At 41.1% G+C, this 16,479-nt stretch overlaps 1 protein-coding gene across 3 annotated transcripts in view; it reads left to right on the top strand.

Moving 5' to 3' along the window:
• The window catches only part of cc2d2a (coiled-coil and C2 domain containing 2A), a 187,689-nt gene that overhangs the window by 92,427 nt on the left and 78,783 nt on the right, over positions 1-16,479 (top strand). For all 3 annotated transcript variants that reach the window (XR_007262507.1, XM_048599381.1, XM_020517151.2), the window contains 3 exons: positions 9,618-9,758; positions 12,439-12,595; positions 15,741-15,976. Coding sequence is in view for 2 of the 3 variants with exons in the window: in XM_048599381.1 (XP_048455338.1) it covers positions 9,618-9,758; positions 12,439-12,595; positions 15,741-15,976 (534 nt within the window). In the remaining variant the exon portion in view is untranslated. The remainder of the gene's footprint in view (positions 1-9,617; positions 9,759-12,438; positions 12,596-15,740; positions 15,977-16,479) is intronic.

Here is a 16,479-nt window from a genome sequence, read left to right as displayed (position 1 = left end):
TGAACAGATATCCCCCCCAACTTCATCCTCAGATGCCTACTAAATAGATAACAGCAAGAGGACACAGTACACTCTAACACACTGGCCACACTGCCCTACATCAAGAACATATCAGGACTGACAGCAAGACTCCTAAGACCATGAAGAATCATGGTAGCCCACAGCCACGCTACGACAAACACTCACCAGGATTAAAAAACCCATTCCCAAAACATGCAGAACCAACATAGTTTATAAAATACCATGCAACGACTGCCACAAACATTGCATCGGACAGACAGGAAGGAAACTAGCCATCAGAATACACGAACATCAGCTAGCAGCAAAATGACATGACAAACTTCCCCTGATATCAGTATGCTCGGACAATGAAGGTCATCAGTTTAACTGGGACAAGGTAACCATGGTAGCCCAAGCCAAACATAGATACACACGGGAATTCCTAGAGGCATGGTTCTCAACCCATAAGGCAATCGACAAACATATAGAATTGGTCCCGATATACAAACCCAAGTACTCACCATAATGGACCAGACAGTATAAATTCCAAACGGAGTAGAATAACATCGCTTCATCGGAGGCCTCACTGATGATGTTACCTAGCATGGTGACAAAACGTCTGAATGAAAATAAGCCAGCTCGGCGAGCAAGTCAACAACCTCACCCACAATCTGAGCTACAAATCTTTTCAAAAACCTTAAAAGATCCTCATCATGTTTACCCACTTGAATCGCAACAACTCCTGTCTGGATAATGTGCATCAGATGGATGACAGCAGGCACTGAGATCACGGGGCCCAGTGCTACTCCTGGCTCCGTGCCCTGAGGACATCGAGGGCCTCCTAGGGTATCAGCTATTGTGCAGTGTTGACCACCACATTCCAAAGGCATGCTGTATGTCGACCACCACATCCAAAGGCATGCTCTATGTCGACCTCCCGGTCAGCCAAAACCAGCAGGTCCCCGATATCTGCGATATTGAGATATGAGACAGGTTGACCAGGATCAGAGTCCCTAACAGGAGCTCCTCACTGCTGTCCATTGTGCCTGCAGACAGGCACTCAAGAAGAGCATGGGAAAGGCAGGGGACAAAATTAATGACCAGATGCAGGAAAAAACCTCAGTAACCTTGAACCATCACTGGTCATCTGTGCCAGCTGTGGAAGAGACCGCCATTCATGAATCATCCTGTACAACTAGAAACACAATGTTCAGTTCAGAAATAACATACAGCTTGCATGAAGTAGACCATTTCCTGAGACCAGCAGATACCACCAGGTATGATATTTGTTCTTGCATGGTGTTACTACAACTTCCCATATCGAATGATATGACTAATTTTGTTTGGTATCAGCCACTTGGTGGTGCTATGCACAATAACCATGTTTAGTTTTGCTTCTGAATAATGCAGAAAAGTCAGTGGAATCCGTCACAACAACCAGGTTTACTTGGAGCTGAGATTTGTGATAGTAATCAGGAAAATGTCAGGCTTTGCTGTCATTTTTTTCTCAAGTGTACACATGCAGTTAAACAGGGAAACTTTGGAGTGATTATCAGCAATTCTGGGCTTTTAAAAGGGATGCAGTGAAATCAATTAGAAATTAATGAATTAACAATGTTTAATATTTTTAGTCTCACTGCAGAAACCCTTGGAAAATGTTGCACGCTATTGAATGCAGTGTAATTGGATATTTAACTGCATACTAAGTACTACTGAGGAACATTTATGGCCCTGACAAATTGTTTGCGGAATGTCATGTTTCCATTATGATACCAAAAAATCTGAATTTTTAAGATGCTCTTTTATAAGTTAGTTTATAATAAAGACATAAAGATAGAAAATGGGAGCAAAACAGTGGTAAAAGCAGAAGTGTAGCTGTGTAGGTGCTAAAAGGACGTGTGTGCATTGAGACAGGGGACATAGCTCAGAAATGTAATAAGTACTTTGGATCTTAACTGGGAGTGGAGAGACCTTGAGTTGGATAATGTTCCCTATAACCAATTGTGCCCCAATGGGTGTTGATGAAGGATGGCGAAGGAAGTACCCCAGTAGATCGTACCTTTTCAGTTCTTGGATTCGGTGGTGACAACGTGACAGCAATATTCCACCAACCCATTCAGGGTGTACTCACATTCCTAACCATATACACCAACAGGTTCGGGAATTGACGTTACGGACATATTTGAGATCTGGACCAGCAAAAGACAAGTTGAGATAACTCTGAAGGTGAATAGAAAAGGAGTGATGCTCTATCCAGCTGCATTGCTGAGTTACCGTGGCTGCTGGGTCTGTCCTGGGCAGCTCAAAGTTTGTCACTCTTGTTGCAGATCTGTCTTTTACAAGAACCTCAAGCAGGAAGGCCACTTGACAAAGGTTTGCAAGCAAACTAAGTGCTGTGACTGATGTGGTGGGACAGACCCCTCTCCAAGAGCTGCCCAAAATGCTGCCGCAGCAAGCAGCAAAAAATAAGGAGGAACATGTGCATATGAATGTAAATGTGACCAGAACTAATCAGACCTGCAACTATCCACCCACCAAGCCTTCCACCAAACCAATCGGATCAAAGGAGGAGTCTACAATGGGGGAGCAGTCTAAATCCTGTCCCTTTGCAAGAAACCACTGATAACACCAGGGAGCTCTTTAATTCAAATGTGTCAGACCAAAGCGGTTTCCTTAATCTAATACAGGTGAAACAATTTTTAATCACCACAGAGATGCAGGAACAGCCCTGAGTACTGGAATGGTAAAAGAAAAATGGTGAGGATAATTGTGGGGAAAAAACACGTTTAAAGATCGCTTCATCAATGTGCATAATGTTAAGTCGACTCTGCGATGATTGAACTTTAGATTACCATGCCAATGTTAAAGCAGTTGCGTGTGATACCACACCTTGTCTCCTGGCTACAATAGTAGTCTCAGGGGCCATCGATCTGGTGAACTCTCATTCCTCTGGACGGGGTATTCTCTGCAAGGAGGCAACTTCACTATCTCTAACATTCAGGAGAGATGAATGAGCATTTCCTTGTAGCAGACGTAATGTACAAAATTGCCCTGCTTCGGTTAATTAATGTTCTTCTTGTCTCTAAACCACGGGCAACTGGATGTCCTTTGGCAGTGCCCATCGTTGCTGGCACCTAGGCAGTGACTTCAGCAACATCATTGCTGCAGCTAGACAATCTGGCACTCCTTATAGAAATGGTAAAAGATGCCAAGCTGCAGAATATTTTCAGCAACCCTGTAGATTTTATGCTGTTTAGATGCACCTACTCAAGGCCAGACAGGTCTGTCTGCTCCAGGATAGACATACTGTTTGTTAGATCTGACCATGAACACACCGTACACCATGTCAGGTTGGTTTTCTCTGACCACCGTCATCTGCTCCCTGACTGTCACCTACAGGAAGACTGGAGGGCGGGCAGAAGAACAAGGAAACAGACCTCGGGAAATAGGGAGGAACTTAAAAGAGGTTCCAAAAGTGATAAGGCTCTTGGAATCTCCAGGACTCTAGTTGGAGGCAATCAAGATGAGCATCACGAGGTTCTTCTTCAAAAGTGTTCAGAAGGTGAGAGAGGAGCAGAAGGACATGTGCTGACTCCAGCAAAATGCGCACAATCTTCTCCAGCTGCAGTCAGTGGGCATCTCTGAGGATCTCAGATGAGGAGTGAGCAAGCCTATTTATTGCCTCAGAAACCTCTAAGATCATCTCCGGTCCGGAGTCTGCTTAGTGAAGTGGGATGAGACAAGTTTGCATTTCTTCTTCCAGGAGATATAGAGAGAGCTCTGATTAACAACCTGAAGGAAGAGGATGACTTAGTGAAGTCATTGCAATCTAACATTTTGAGGATCAATAAACTCTTTTATGACGGACTGTATGGTATGAACTCGACAGATTACCTCCCAGTCCTTCCTGCCCTCTGTGACAGAGGTCTTCGATGTGGCAGGGTCTAGACAAACTACCATTACTGGGGGAACTAATAAGGCACTTGAGTCTTTTGAGAAGAGTAAAATGATGAGTTATATTCATTATTGTGGGACTTGATCAAGCAAAGCCTGTTGGAGGTGTACAGAGCATGTTTCTGACTGGCAGCTTATACAATTTCATAAGGAAAGGAATCATTACCTACTTCCACAAGCAGGAGGAGGGGGAGGGGAGAAATTAGAAACGCATCTCACTGCTGAATGTGGACTGCAGACTTCTGGTCCAAATGTGGTCAGTTGGGTCACATGTTCTCTGGAGTTGAGATTCATCCTGACCAGATCTGTGCTGTGCACGGCAGGAAGGTTTCTGAGAGCTTTGTGCTGCTCAGGAATATGACCTCCTATGGTGGGGAGAGGAGGGTGGGAGGGGACCTGCCTCATCAGTCTGCACCAGGAGAAGGCCTTTGACAGAATATTGCATGACATGTGATGGCTGCACTGTCCAAAATAGAGTTTAAGGAGGGAATCTGTAAAGGGAATGAAAACCAAAAGAACTGTGGATGCTGTAAATCAGAAACAAAAACAGAAGTTGCTGGAAAAGCTCAGCAGGTCTGGCAGCTTCTGTGAAGCAAAAATCAGAGTTAACGTTTCAGACCCGAGTCATTAACTCTGATTTCTCTTCACAGATGCTGCCAGACCTGCTGAGCTTTTCTAGCAACTTCTGTTTTTGAATCTGTGATGAGATTTGATTGGTATACAAACATCAGTTGTGCAGTTTCCATCAATGTGTGAGGAAACAGCTTTCTGATCAAATCTATAGTCAGACAATGCTGCCTTCTTTCCCCTGTTCATATGTTGTATAGAGCTTTTGCCAAGTCCATTGGGAAGGATGCAAGTGTAAAAGGGCTGACTGTTCCAGGTTTTTGGAGGCTCTCCAGTCCCTGTGCATGGACATTGCTCTTTTCTGTTCAGAACCGCTGTCAGTGTGCAGACTCGTGAGCATCAGTGACTAAAACAAACTGATCTCCAAATTTGAGGTAAATGAAGGCAAGAGCAAGACCATGCTCTTTGGGAATTGATCCTTTGTCCCGTTCACCATGAGATCAGATTAACTGAAGGTGCTGAAGAATATGGATCAGAGGGGCTAAGACATGTATTAAAAACTGAAAGGAATAATTAGCCATGGCCTGACAGCTGAGCATGTGGGAGCGCTGCTCCATCTCCATTCTGGGTAAGAACCTGCTCATTAGTGCAAGGCCCTTGCCGTGTTGCTATGCATGGTACAGGTCAGACCCATTCTCCACTATGCATTGTGGCAATCACCCAATCCATCTCCACTTTATCTGTTCGCAGTGACACGATGTACAACCCTCTACCATCCTGATAGCCACTTCTGGAGCAGCTGTATCAAGCTGTGAGTAGACCTTCTGTATGCAGACACCAAGTGTTGCTACATGCTAAGGTTCTACCTGTCCCCAGTGTTAGGAAGGATGGGTTTGACCACATTACTCATTGAACACTCCAAGCTGTTGGGCAGTGCCATATCACCTGTCCCCCTTCAGATTCTTTCTGCACAACCAAAATCTCACTCCTTTGGCACGTTTCCCTTAAGGTGACTGTAGTGGAGAAGAGACTGTTTTCCATCTCCTTGTGGAATGTTCTTTGCAGAGAAGGTCTGAAGAGAAATGCAATGGTTTTTATTGATGTTTTTCCTGAGCAGCTTTGGAATGCTCAAGGGTTGTTACCAGATGCACTCTGAGACAAATATCATCTCCACCTGTGGGGACCAGCCACTTGCTGAAAGTCACCCCTTAGTCTGCCTGAAGCTCGCTTCTGGAGTGAGAATTGTCCTGAGTATTGCGGACTGGCACATTCCAAAGTCCAGGACTACGCACTGAGGGATGTAGTAAGGTTTGGGGCATCCACTGCAGAGGCTTAATGGGAAATGTTTGCTATCTAAGGCCTTTCAGCCATAGTACACCATGGAGCTGGAAACTTTTAAAAACCTTGGGCTGTGTACATCAGAGAGTGTCTTGTAAATTAAAAGTATTGAAGTGGTAATGAGGCCTGTCAGAGTGAAATGCTGAGAGGAGAAGATTCCGTTGATTGCACTGATTGTAATTTGTAATGTCGTGGACTCAGGCTGCATATGTGATAAGGGATGCATTTGCTAAACAATAAGATTGTAAAAATTGTAAAAGTTAAATTTTCTTAAGTTGTCTGATGTTTCAGTTGAAATGTTTGTATTGCAAATTTTATGAGTAAAGTATATTTTTTAGGGGAGAAAGTACTTGAAATTTGACTTTACCAAAGAAGACATTGATGTCCAAGTCACAGTGAGAGAGGAGATTGTTTTGAAGTTTGAGGGTTTACAGTTGATAAAAGGATGGTGCTAGTTGGGCTGTCTTGCTGAAATGCTGAAATAAACTAGGGAATACAGAGAAACAAAGGCAGACATTTAAAGGGCTACTTCATAATATTCAGAATAAGAACATTACTGCTGTAGAGAAAAAAATTTAGAGGGAAGTCCTGCAATCTGTGGTCGACTGAAGAAGTTAGGGAAACAGCAAACTGAAATAAAAGACGTTTAACTGTTTAAAGTTAAGTGGCAGGTCAGATGATTGGACAGAATATATAGGAGATGGTGGAGAATGATTAAATGGTTAAGCAGAAGGACAAAATTACAGTATGAGAGGAAGCTAATTAAGAATGTAAAATCGATAGCAAGTTTTTCTATCATTACTTAAAAATGTAAAGGGTAAGAAAAGTGAGCGTTGGTTCTTTAGAGAATGGGAATGAGGAGTTGATAGGAGATATTACAGAAATGGTGGAAAGGAGAAAGGAATTTAGTAGTATTATAATCAAGAGGGAAGCAGCATAAATCAAACTATTGGAGCTGTAGACTGACCAATCTCTGCGTCCAGATGGACTTCATCCTTCAAAGAAGTGTCTAATGAGCTAGTAAATGCATTGTTGTTATTTTTTAAAAATTTCATAGATTCGCAAAAGGTTCTATTAAACTGACAAGAAACAAACCTAATCCCTCTATTCAAGCAGGGAGAGAGGCTGAAAACAGGAATTTATCGTAGAGTTAACTTGATGTCTGTTGTGGGGAAAGTGTTTGAATCAACATTAAGGAAGTTATAGTGGGCACTTGGAAACTATTTTGAAGTTTCTGGTTTTACATCCTGGCTTCTTCTAATTCTGTTAAGCATTTAGCCTTCTGTTGGTCCAGAAAGCTTCATGTCCTGTTCAACTCTTCAAGTTTTTAGTTTTGTTTCTGTTTTCCTTGAAGCTTGGACTTCTTTCACTTGCCGCTTTAGTAGTTGTTTGGCTTCCTGTATGTCTTGCTTGATTTGTTTCACTGGAACATCATTGTTGACATTTATTTCTGAAAGAACAATTTCATGAGCGATTTGCAGCCCCTTGCATGTGCCGTGTATCTCCACCTGTCTTTGTAGATATACCATTTTCTTCAGCATTATTTTGAGCTCAAGTCGATCGAAACAAAGTTTGTAGTTCATCTAGCTTCTTTTCTGTTTCAACTCGTTATTTATCCTTTGCAAGCTGAGCAAAGGCATCTCCTCAAGACTTCATCATCTCATGATATTTTCAAGTTTGTATTTATCCCCAACCAGTAGTTCAGGCTTTTCCTCTTGAAATTTCATTTTCTTCTTCACATCAGAAGCTTTTCTTTTATTCTTTATTCATTAATGGGATGTGGCTGGCTAAGCAGTATTTATTGCCTATCCCTAATCACCCAGAGGGCAGTTCAGAGTCAACCACATTGCTGTGGGTCTGGAGTGACATGGAGGCCAGACCAGGTGAGGTTGGTAGTTTCCTTCTCTAAAGGAAATGAGTGAACCAGATGGGTTTTTTCAACAATCGACAATGGATTCATGGTCATCATTCGACTCTTAATTCCATATATTTTATTGAATTCAGATTTCACCATCTGCCAAGGCGGGATTTGAACCTGCGTCCCCACTAGGCCATCGCCTCCCCTTCAGTTTTAGCTGAGGTTTCAGTTCCACTAATTGAGCAGAATATGAAATAGGAATATAGGAACTTGAGTAGGCTATTCATCCTATTGAGCCTGCCCCACGTTTTAATATGATTGTGGTTGATTGAATATTTCAATCTTTTTTACCCACACCATCCCCATACCCCTGTGTACCATTGGCAATCAGAAATCTATCAATCTCTATACATACGAAAAGAATAAGATTCCACAGCCATCTGTGGTTGAGAATTCAAGAGTTTCACAACCCTCTGAATAAAAAAATTTCTCCTCATCTCTGACCTAAGTGGTATTTCCCTTATTTTTAAATTGTGTCCCCAAGTTCTAGACCTGCATCTATCCTGTCTATCCTTTTGAGTATAAGTTTCAATGAGGTCACCTTCATTCCTCAAAAATCTAGAGAATGCAAGCGCTGTTTGCTCAACTCACTTCACAAGAAAGCCCTGCCACTGTGGTGAACCTTCGTCCCTCAGTGGCAGTAATATCTTGCCTAGGATAAGGAGACCAAAACTGCACACACTATTCCAGGTACACTCTAATCAAGCTCCTGCCTGTACAATTGAAGCGAGACTTCATTACTCTAGTAGTTTGTTCCATTCTTCTTTCATATTCAGATCTGCAAGTGTCTCTTGGACAGGTAACTGTAGTCTATGTTACGTCTCTGATGTTTGACTGATTCTAGAATTGTGACTAGTGTGAGGTGCTGGCATTCTTGTGGGGTATACCTGCACTGACTGGTCCAGCAACACTCTTCAGGGGAAGATCTAAAATATCCAAGTGGATTGATTTGTCTTTGCATTTGAAAGCGATTGTTTCTATACGTGGACCTGATGAACTATCATATGCTGACAGTTTGCATTTGTAGACTTGACTTTCTTTGTCTGTGAATACATGTGTTTTAGAATTTTCAGGAATTGTATAGTAGCACTTAACTGTATGTCAATCCAGTCAAAAATAATGAGTCTCCAGTTTGCTGAAGACAGATAATTTGAAGCTTTGCAAACACATTAGACGGTATGATTGCCAGGCAGAGTCACAACAATGTTTACATACAACACGTAGAGAGCTTAAAGGTGAACTGTCTTCAGGATGCTGGCAAAATGCTCGTATAATGGAAAATATTGCCAATACTCAGGAGGTCTGGCCTTATCTATGGAAAGTGAAACAGTGTTAACATTTCTGTTCTCTTAGTTCTGATAAAAGGATACAGATCTTAAATGTTAATTCTATGTATCTCTCCATTGATGCTGCCAGACCTCCTGAGTATTGGCATCATTTTCTGTTTTTCTTTCATTCCGATCTTTTAGTAGAAAAGTTAAGGCATAGTGTTGGAAGTTGCATGTATAGTAAGTTAATATGCCTTCAATTTTAAAATATTTGATAATGTTTAAATTCAACAGTCAGATCAAATGGGCTACATTCAAGCTCAGAAAATAACTCTTGGCTTAGCTTCAGTCATTTTTCTTGGTCAGATGTTACTGCGGGATCCTTAACAATATGATGGCATCATTTGGAAACCAACAATGCAGAGGGATGGAATGCCTGACTAAAATCGAGACATTAACACTATTATAGCAAGCTAATGTGCAAAGAAAGGTTGCAAGAGTGGAAATTTTCTCATTCAGGTAAAGTTAGTTTCGATCATAAGCTAATAATCAGTCCAAATATCATTTCGCAGAACAACCCGGCGATTGTGTCACATGGAACAGGAGAAAGATTGGACCCTGTTGAAGAACCTTGTCAAAGTATGGAAAGATATCAAGTCACTCAGAGAGTTCCAGAAATTTACAAATACACCTGTAAAAATGCATCTTAGAAGGTAAACCTCTGATGTGTTTTGCAGTTCTTGTGTGTTAGTTTTAATTTGCTTCATTGAACACTTTGCAACATTGGCCTATGGCTTATCTTACAAAAAGCATGACCATCCCAGACACCCTTTTTTATCTCAGTCCCTGCCTTCCATCAAGAAGAAAAGCCGGGCAGTCCCCGGGTTCTGAACAGGTTCCATTCTCAAGTCCATTCACAAATCGATTTGTACCCAATTCGGAGCATAATGCAAAGTTGCATACAATAGTTGTTCATATGTACAAGGAAGGATTTGTATGGCGGGTCTTTAAAATTACAGTACTGACAAGATGGCATTTGTAAGTACAAGCATTCGTAAGTCGGATGTTTGTAAATTGGAGACCCCTGGATAGTCAGCATGAAGCTCAGGAAACTAAACAAAATATCAAATCAGTTAAATTTCTATTTTGATTTAATGGAAGTTACTGAGGAGGAAAAATAGCAAATGGAAAGAAGTTATAATGCAGGGACCAGATGGTGCAAATCAATGATTGACAAAACCCATGATGAATGTGAACATTAGAATTTATAAAGGAAGAGCTTAACGCAAATATCTGCCAAAAATGTGATGGAAATAGCATGTAACTGTTAGATATGTAGAATGATTCCGATATTGAAATGTGTACATGCATCTGCTGCTCCCTGCGATGAGATTACAACATCACAATCATTTCCAGATACTATCTGTAATAAATTACTGCAACATTTTGGGTAATGGGGCAGGGAAAAATTATTGAACCAGGACATTGTGTTGGTGTTCAGTTAAAGGTTTCCATTATGAATCAAGGTCTGGAAAGCAAATCAAGAAACTTGTCACATCTGTTCGAATTTGTCCAGCTTGCATCTCATTACTATGTCCAATAATGTAACAGTTGCTTCCGACACATGGCAGTATTCAGAGGATGCACTGTTTTCTCTTCCCAGTACTGAAGCATTATATCAGTAATCCAGGTCTTCTGTGAAGCCTGACCTCTGGCAATTGGAAAAATTCACCAAAGCAAGCCAGTGCCACAGACTGAGTGTAACCAGACTACAGATGGGCTGGCTGAATACAACAATAATCCTTCAACAGAATCTTCCTGTATCACTGTAGGATGAGTAATATTTTATAGATCTGAAGTTGGTGACACACACTGAGATCACAAGCTCAGACAGCCGTGTAGTAGATTGTTTTATTTGCCATTATTCTTGAGTAGGTCTAGAGCCAGAGTCTTTGCCACCTATAAGATCATGTAGAATAGCACATTTGAGTTCTAGCCGCCTCCTAATATGCTTATATCTTCATCTTCCAGCCAGGGTTACTCAATGTAAATCAGAAGTGAATTCCTGTAAGATATTCCCCACGTTGCTGCAGGATTACACTTCCACTGAGAATAAATCACCATAGATTCTGAGGATTTTTGGGTTGTTTTCTTATTTAATTTGGACTTGCTGTTACTTTCTTCAAAACCTAAAGTCCATTTCAGTGGTTAGGTCTGTTTTCCAGTCGGGGGGGTGGGAAAAGGACAAAACAGATGACTTTTGAAGCACACTGTCTTGCATTCACTCTATGCCTGAGTCATAGATTCTGCTACGTGGGTCTAGAGGACTTTGCAAGTGTCCCAAGTGTCCACTTGGAACAGACATTAATCTTCATGTCTTTTCCCTTTGAGGTATGTTTTTCAATTGAGCAGAGCAGACATGAGACCTTGAATAAATGCTAAGTACAACGAATGCTGGAAATCTGTTTAAAAAAAAACACAATGCTGGAGAAATTTAAGGAGGTCTTGAAGAATAGTCATACTGGACTCAAAAAGTTAACTCCATTTCTCTCTCCACAAAAGTTGCCAGATCTGCTGAGTTTCTCCACCGTTCTGTGTTTGTTTCAGACATAAGACTTGCCTCAATCAACCTTGTAATTGTATGTCCAGCCTACCCAGCATTAGTTAAAAGAAGCTTGTAGGCCATTCCTGAAGGATGTGGCCGGCCTGTGCTTTCCCCACCCCATCCAGCAGACTTCCACGAGAGCTGTCAGAATTTACTTACAGCTTGCCAACAGGCAACCTGAGGTAGTGCTGTAGGTGTCACAAGCTCAAAGAACTCCTATCAACCAGGTCTTGGGACTTAGCTGTTCAAGCATATGGACTATTTCCTGTGTTTGGTTAAGAACATAAGAACCTAAGAAACAGGAGCACAAGTAGGCTATCTGACCCATCGAGCCTGCACTGCTATTCGATAAGATCATGGCCAATTTCTTCGTGACTCAGTTCCACTTACCTGCCCGCTCATCATAACCATCAATTCCTTTACTGTTCAAAAATCTATCTTTGCCTTAAAAACATTCAACGAGGAAGCCTCAACTGCTTCACTGGGCAGGGAATTCCACAGATTCACAACCCTTTGGGTGAAGAAGTTCCTCCTCAACTCAGTCCTAAGTCTGCTCGCCATTATTTGGAGGCTATGCCCCCTCATTCTAGTTTTGCCTGCCAATGGAAACAACTTCTTTGCTTCTATCTTATTTATTCCCTTCATAATTTTACATGTTTCTATAAGATCCACCCCCCGCCACCCCAGTCTTCTAAATTCCAATGAGTATAGTTCCAGTCAATGATACTAACAGGGTTTCACGGTAAAGTATTTTTAAAACAAAAATCAAATATGTGCCAATATTACAGGCAAGAGATTAACCGGAAAGCTGATGAAATAAGTTATGAGCGTGAAATCCAAACTGAGGTCGCAGAACTTTTGGAAGACTACCAAGAAGAATATGAAAATAAACTAGCGGAATATAAAAAGAAGTATGAAGAATGGAAGGCCTGGAGAAAGGCAAAGGTTTGTGTTTCTCATTTTGTCCTGCCTGCAAATTATGATTATTATAAATATAGATAACCACAGATGTACTTCTGATTAAAAGGCATATTTCATTCCAAGTTATTGGGTCACAAGACTATTTTGTCTTTCTGTCTATCTGCTACATGCTGAGTTCATTCTCTTTAAACAGAATGCATTTGTTTATGATCAACATACTTATTGCCAAAGCTCAGGGAAGAATGAAATGCCTCTATTTCATTAAGGCATTGATTGTTCCTCCTCCACACCCGACATGACATCACCATTATTAGCCCAGGTGACCAGAAACAATCACCGAGGTCTTATGAACTGAAAATCAGCTTATTGAAATTCAACAAATATCTAATAGAATCAAAGCCTGTAAATTCCCCTTTCTCCAATTTACAGGAAGCCTAGATTCTTGTTCCTACCTGCAGTTTTAGGAACTTTAGACAGAAATCCAAACATGTATTTAAAAGAATAAATAAAATATATCTTTTATTTTTACTTTTTTACTTGCTGTGCTTAAGATTGTCCTTGATTTGGTATGGCTGTTTATAGGTAGTAATTAAAACTTTACCCAGTGTCACGATATTGATTAGGGGGTTGGTTAGCCTGGGCTGGTGAGTTTTAGTTATGAAGAGAAATTAAACAGACTGGGGTTGTTTTCCCGAGCACAGGACACCGAGAGTGGACATGATCGAGATGTATAAAATTATGAGGGGCAGAGATCAGATAATCAGGAAGAAACATTTCCCCTTAATGGAGGGATCAGTAACTGGGGTTTATAGATTTAAGGTAAGGGGCAGAAATTTTAGAGGAGATGTGAGGAATAACTTTTTCACCCAGAGGATGTTGGGAATCTGGAACTCACTGTCTGAAAGGTAGAAGCAGAAACCCTCATAATGTTTGAGAAGTATTTAGATGTTCACTTGCAATGCCAAGACATACAGACAATGGGCCAAGTGCTGGAAATGGCAGAAGAATAGTTAGATGTCAGTTATTGATCGGCAGGGACATGATGAGTCAAAGGGCCTTGTTCTGTGCTGTAGATCTCTATGACTCTGATGGAAAGACTGCACTGGAAATCAAGCTTCACTGTTCCACAAGTCATCGCAAACATATAAATGACCAGTTTAATCACTAAGGAGTTTAGTATAGAGTTGTTGGTTGGTTCGCAGAGCTGACTGGTTTTTGTGCAAACGCTTCGTCCCCCTTCAAGGTGACATCTTCAGTGCTGTGTAGCCTCTGTTGAAGCGCTGTTGTTCTGTTCCGTTCTGAATTTATATGGTCTGGTCTGTCATGGTGGGTAGGTATGTTTCTGGTTTAGTTCCGTAGTGGTATGTAGATGGGGTCTATTTCAACATGTTTGTTTATGGTACCAGTGGTTGAGAACCAGGCTTCCAGGAATTCTCGTGCTTGTCTTTGTCTTGCTCGTCCTAGTACTATTACTTTCTCTCAGTTAAACTGATCTCCTCCTTTGTCAGAGTGAATAGAAACAAGGGAGAGTTGGTCGTGCCATTTTGCTGCGAGTTGGTGTTCGTGTATCCTGGTGGTGAGTTTCCTGCTCGTCTGTCCTATGTAGTGTTTCTTGCAGTTGCTGCATGGTATTTTGAATCACATTTGTCCTGCTCATTGTGGGTATGGGGTCTTTCGTCTTTGAGAGTAACTGGCGAAGTGTGGCTGTTGGTTTGTGTGCTATCATTATTCCAAGAGGTCATGGCAGTCTTGTAGTCAGTTCCGATGTGTTTCTAATATAGAGTAGGGTGGCCAGTGTGTTGGGGAATACAGTGTCTTCTTGGTGTTATTTATTTGCCAGGCATGGGTGGGTGAAGCTGTTAGGATACCCATTGTTTACAAAGACTCTGTCTAAGTGTTCCTCTTTGTTTTTGCGCAACTCCGGGGTGTTGTAGTGTGCTATCGCTCGTTTAAACAGAGTCTTGACACAGCTCTATTTGTGGACACTGGGGTGGTTACTGTTGTAATTCAGGATTTGGTCTATGTGAGGTCTTTCTGAATACACTGGTAAGGAATTCACTGTTGTTCATTCATTCCACCATTACAGGAGTTGATTGTTGTTCTCCTCTTGCCTGGTGAACTTGATCCCGGTGAATATGTTGTTAATAAGACGGTGGGTTTCTTCTAACTTTGCTTGTTTAATGATCACGAAAGTATCATCCACGTACCTGACCCATAGTTTAGGCTGGATCTGGGGGAGAGCTGTGTGTTCAAGTCTTTGCACAACTGCTTCCGCTATGAGACCCGAAATGGGTGAACCCTTGGGTGTCCCATTAATTTGTTCATATACCTGACCTTGAAGAAAAATGCGTGGTAAGGCATTGTTCTAGTAATTTCAGCATATTGTCCTTACTAGTGGTTTCATTGGAGCTCTGTGTTTTCAGATTGTCTAGTCTGCTTAGTATGTCTGACTTTCACCATTATCCAGTTTTATTTCAAAAACTCACACCGGCTTTAATCAATAAGCAAGAAAAGATGCCTATTTATTTAAACAAACATCCTTCAAAAAGTGGCAAAACAGATTATTATTTACTAACATGTAAAATAAATTAGATTCCCTTTAAAATCACAACACACTCATATTCAATCACAAATTGGATAGACAGGCAGTCCATTTTGCAGAAATATTATGGCTGGAAAATGTAGAAGCACCAGGCTGGAACTCTTCTGGTTTCTAGCCATGATACCATGTTGCTGTTGACTGCATTGATCAATTCAGTATTCAGTCAGGTTGACCTCGATTTTCACTTGCGTTAGAAATTCTGCCTTTTGCAGTGTATTTTAGTGTTGGTTTCCTTCCACACACAGAAGGAGATATAGACTCTTTGCAGTCATTTGAAGACCAGAATGCAGCTGTTTTCCTCTCAATCCTGTGACAAACTGCAACTTAACCAATCAAAAGCTGCTGTTAGGTCATTTTTTAACCCGAAGAAAGCTGGTGTCAGCATGTTTGTCAAAAGTATCAAATCTAGCTTATAACCCATCAATGAGCACTACACTATTTCAGTTTTCCTTCAAGTTATTTAAAAAAAATCGTTCTCCACATCACAGCAGTCCAAACTTCCATTGTCCAAATTTATTTTTTTTTTTTTAAAATTAATCCTTACGCCAAACTCCTGTCATTTGATAGAAAGCAAGGAAGAAAAAGAAGAAAAGTTCTGATGATCAGGAGACTGATGATACAGAAGAGAGTTCAATATTTGAGGAAGTTCCAAAGCCTGATCCTCCAGAGCAAGTGGATGTTTCACTTATAGAGCAGCAAGTTCGAGAAACAGCAGCCAGAATTCGTCGTAAACCAGGAGAACCTGTTCTGACTCCTGAACTGAGTATGACAGCCACTGTCACACCTACCGACCAGTGTCCAAGGTAATGGCATGTTCCTGGTTTTCTGTAGTGCAGCTAGAAACAGAGAGGTGAAAGGGATTATACCAGAATGTTGTGCCTTTTGAATTATCACATTTACAGAATGCAAGATAGTTATGCTGAGATGATTCACTTTGGTGTAAAAATCTCTGTGTATTAAAAAATTTCTCTCCACATGGAACGTGGCTCCCTTTTGTCATGACTTTTCACATTTTTAGTCATCTTTGACCCATTGTAAATTTTTAGATTTGCAGTTGTAAAAGATTTGTTTTCTTCAAACATATTGGAGATTGTATGACCTGACTACTGGGATCCAACGGCTTGTTCGAAGCTAATTTTCCTCAGGAACTGTAATTTTTCACATCGAAGGAAAGAATTCAGAGCAGGCCTGGATCAGCAACTGCCTTTTAACGTCAGAAGTTCCCATAAATTGTGTCTCCATTTTTGATGCACTTTAGTGCATTTTTCCTTAGTTTGGTTCTCATCTGAGAAGTGTGTGGCTCAAC

The sequence above is a fragment of the Rhincodon typus genome, chromosome 1, assembly GCF_021869965.1.
Source record: "Rhincodon typus isolate 14 chromosome 1, sRhiTyp1.1, whole genome shotgun sequence".
Taxonomy (NCBI): domain Eukaryota; kingdom Metazoa; phylum Chordata; class Chondrichthyes; order Orectolobiformes; family Rhincodontidae; genus Rhincodon; species Rhincodon typus.
The sequence above is the reverse complement of the archived record's forward strand: the minus strand, read 5'-3'. Positions and strand labels throughout refer to the sequence as shown.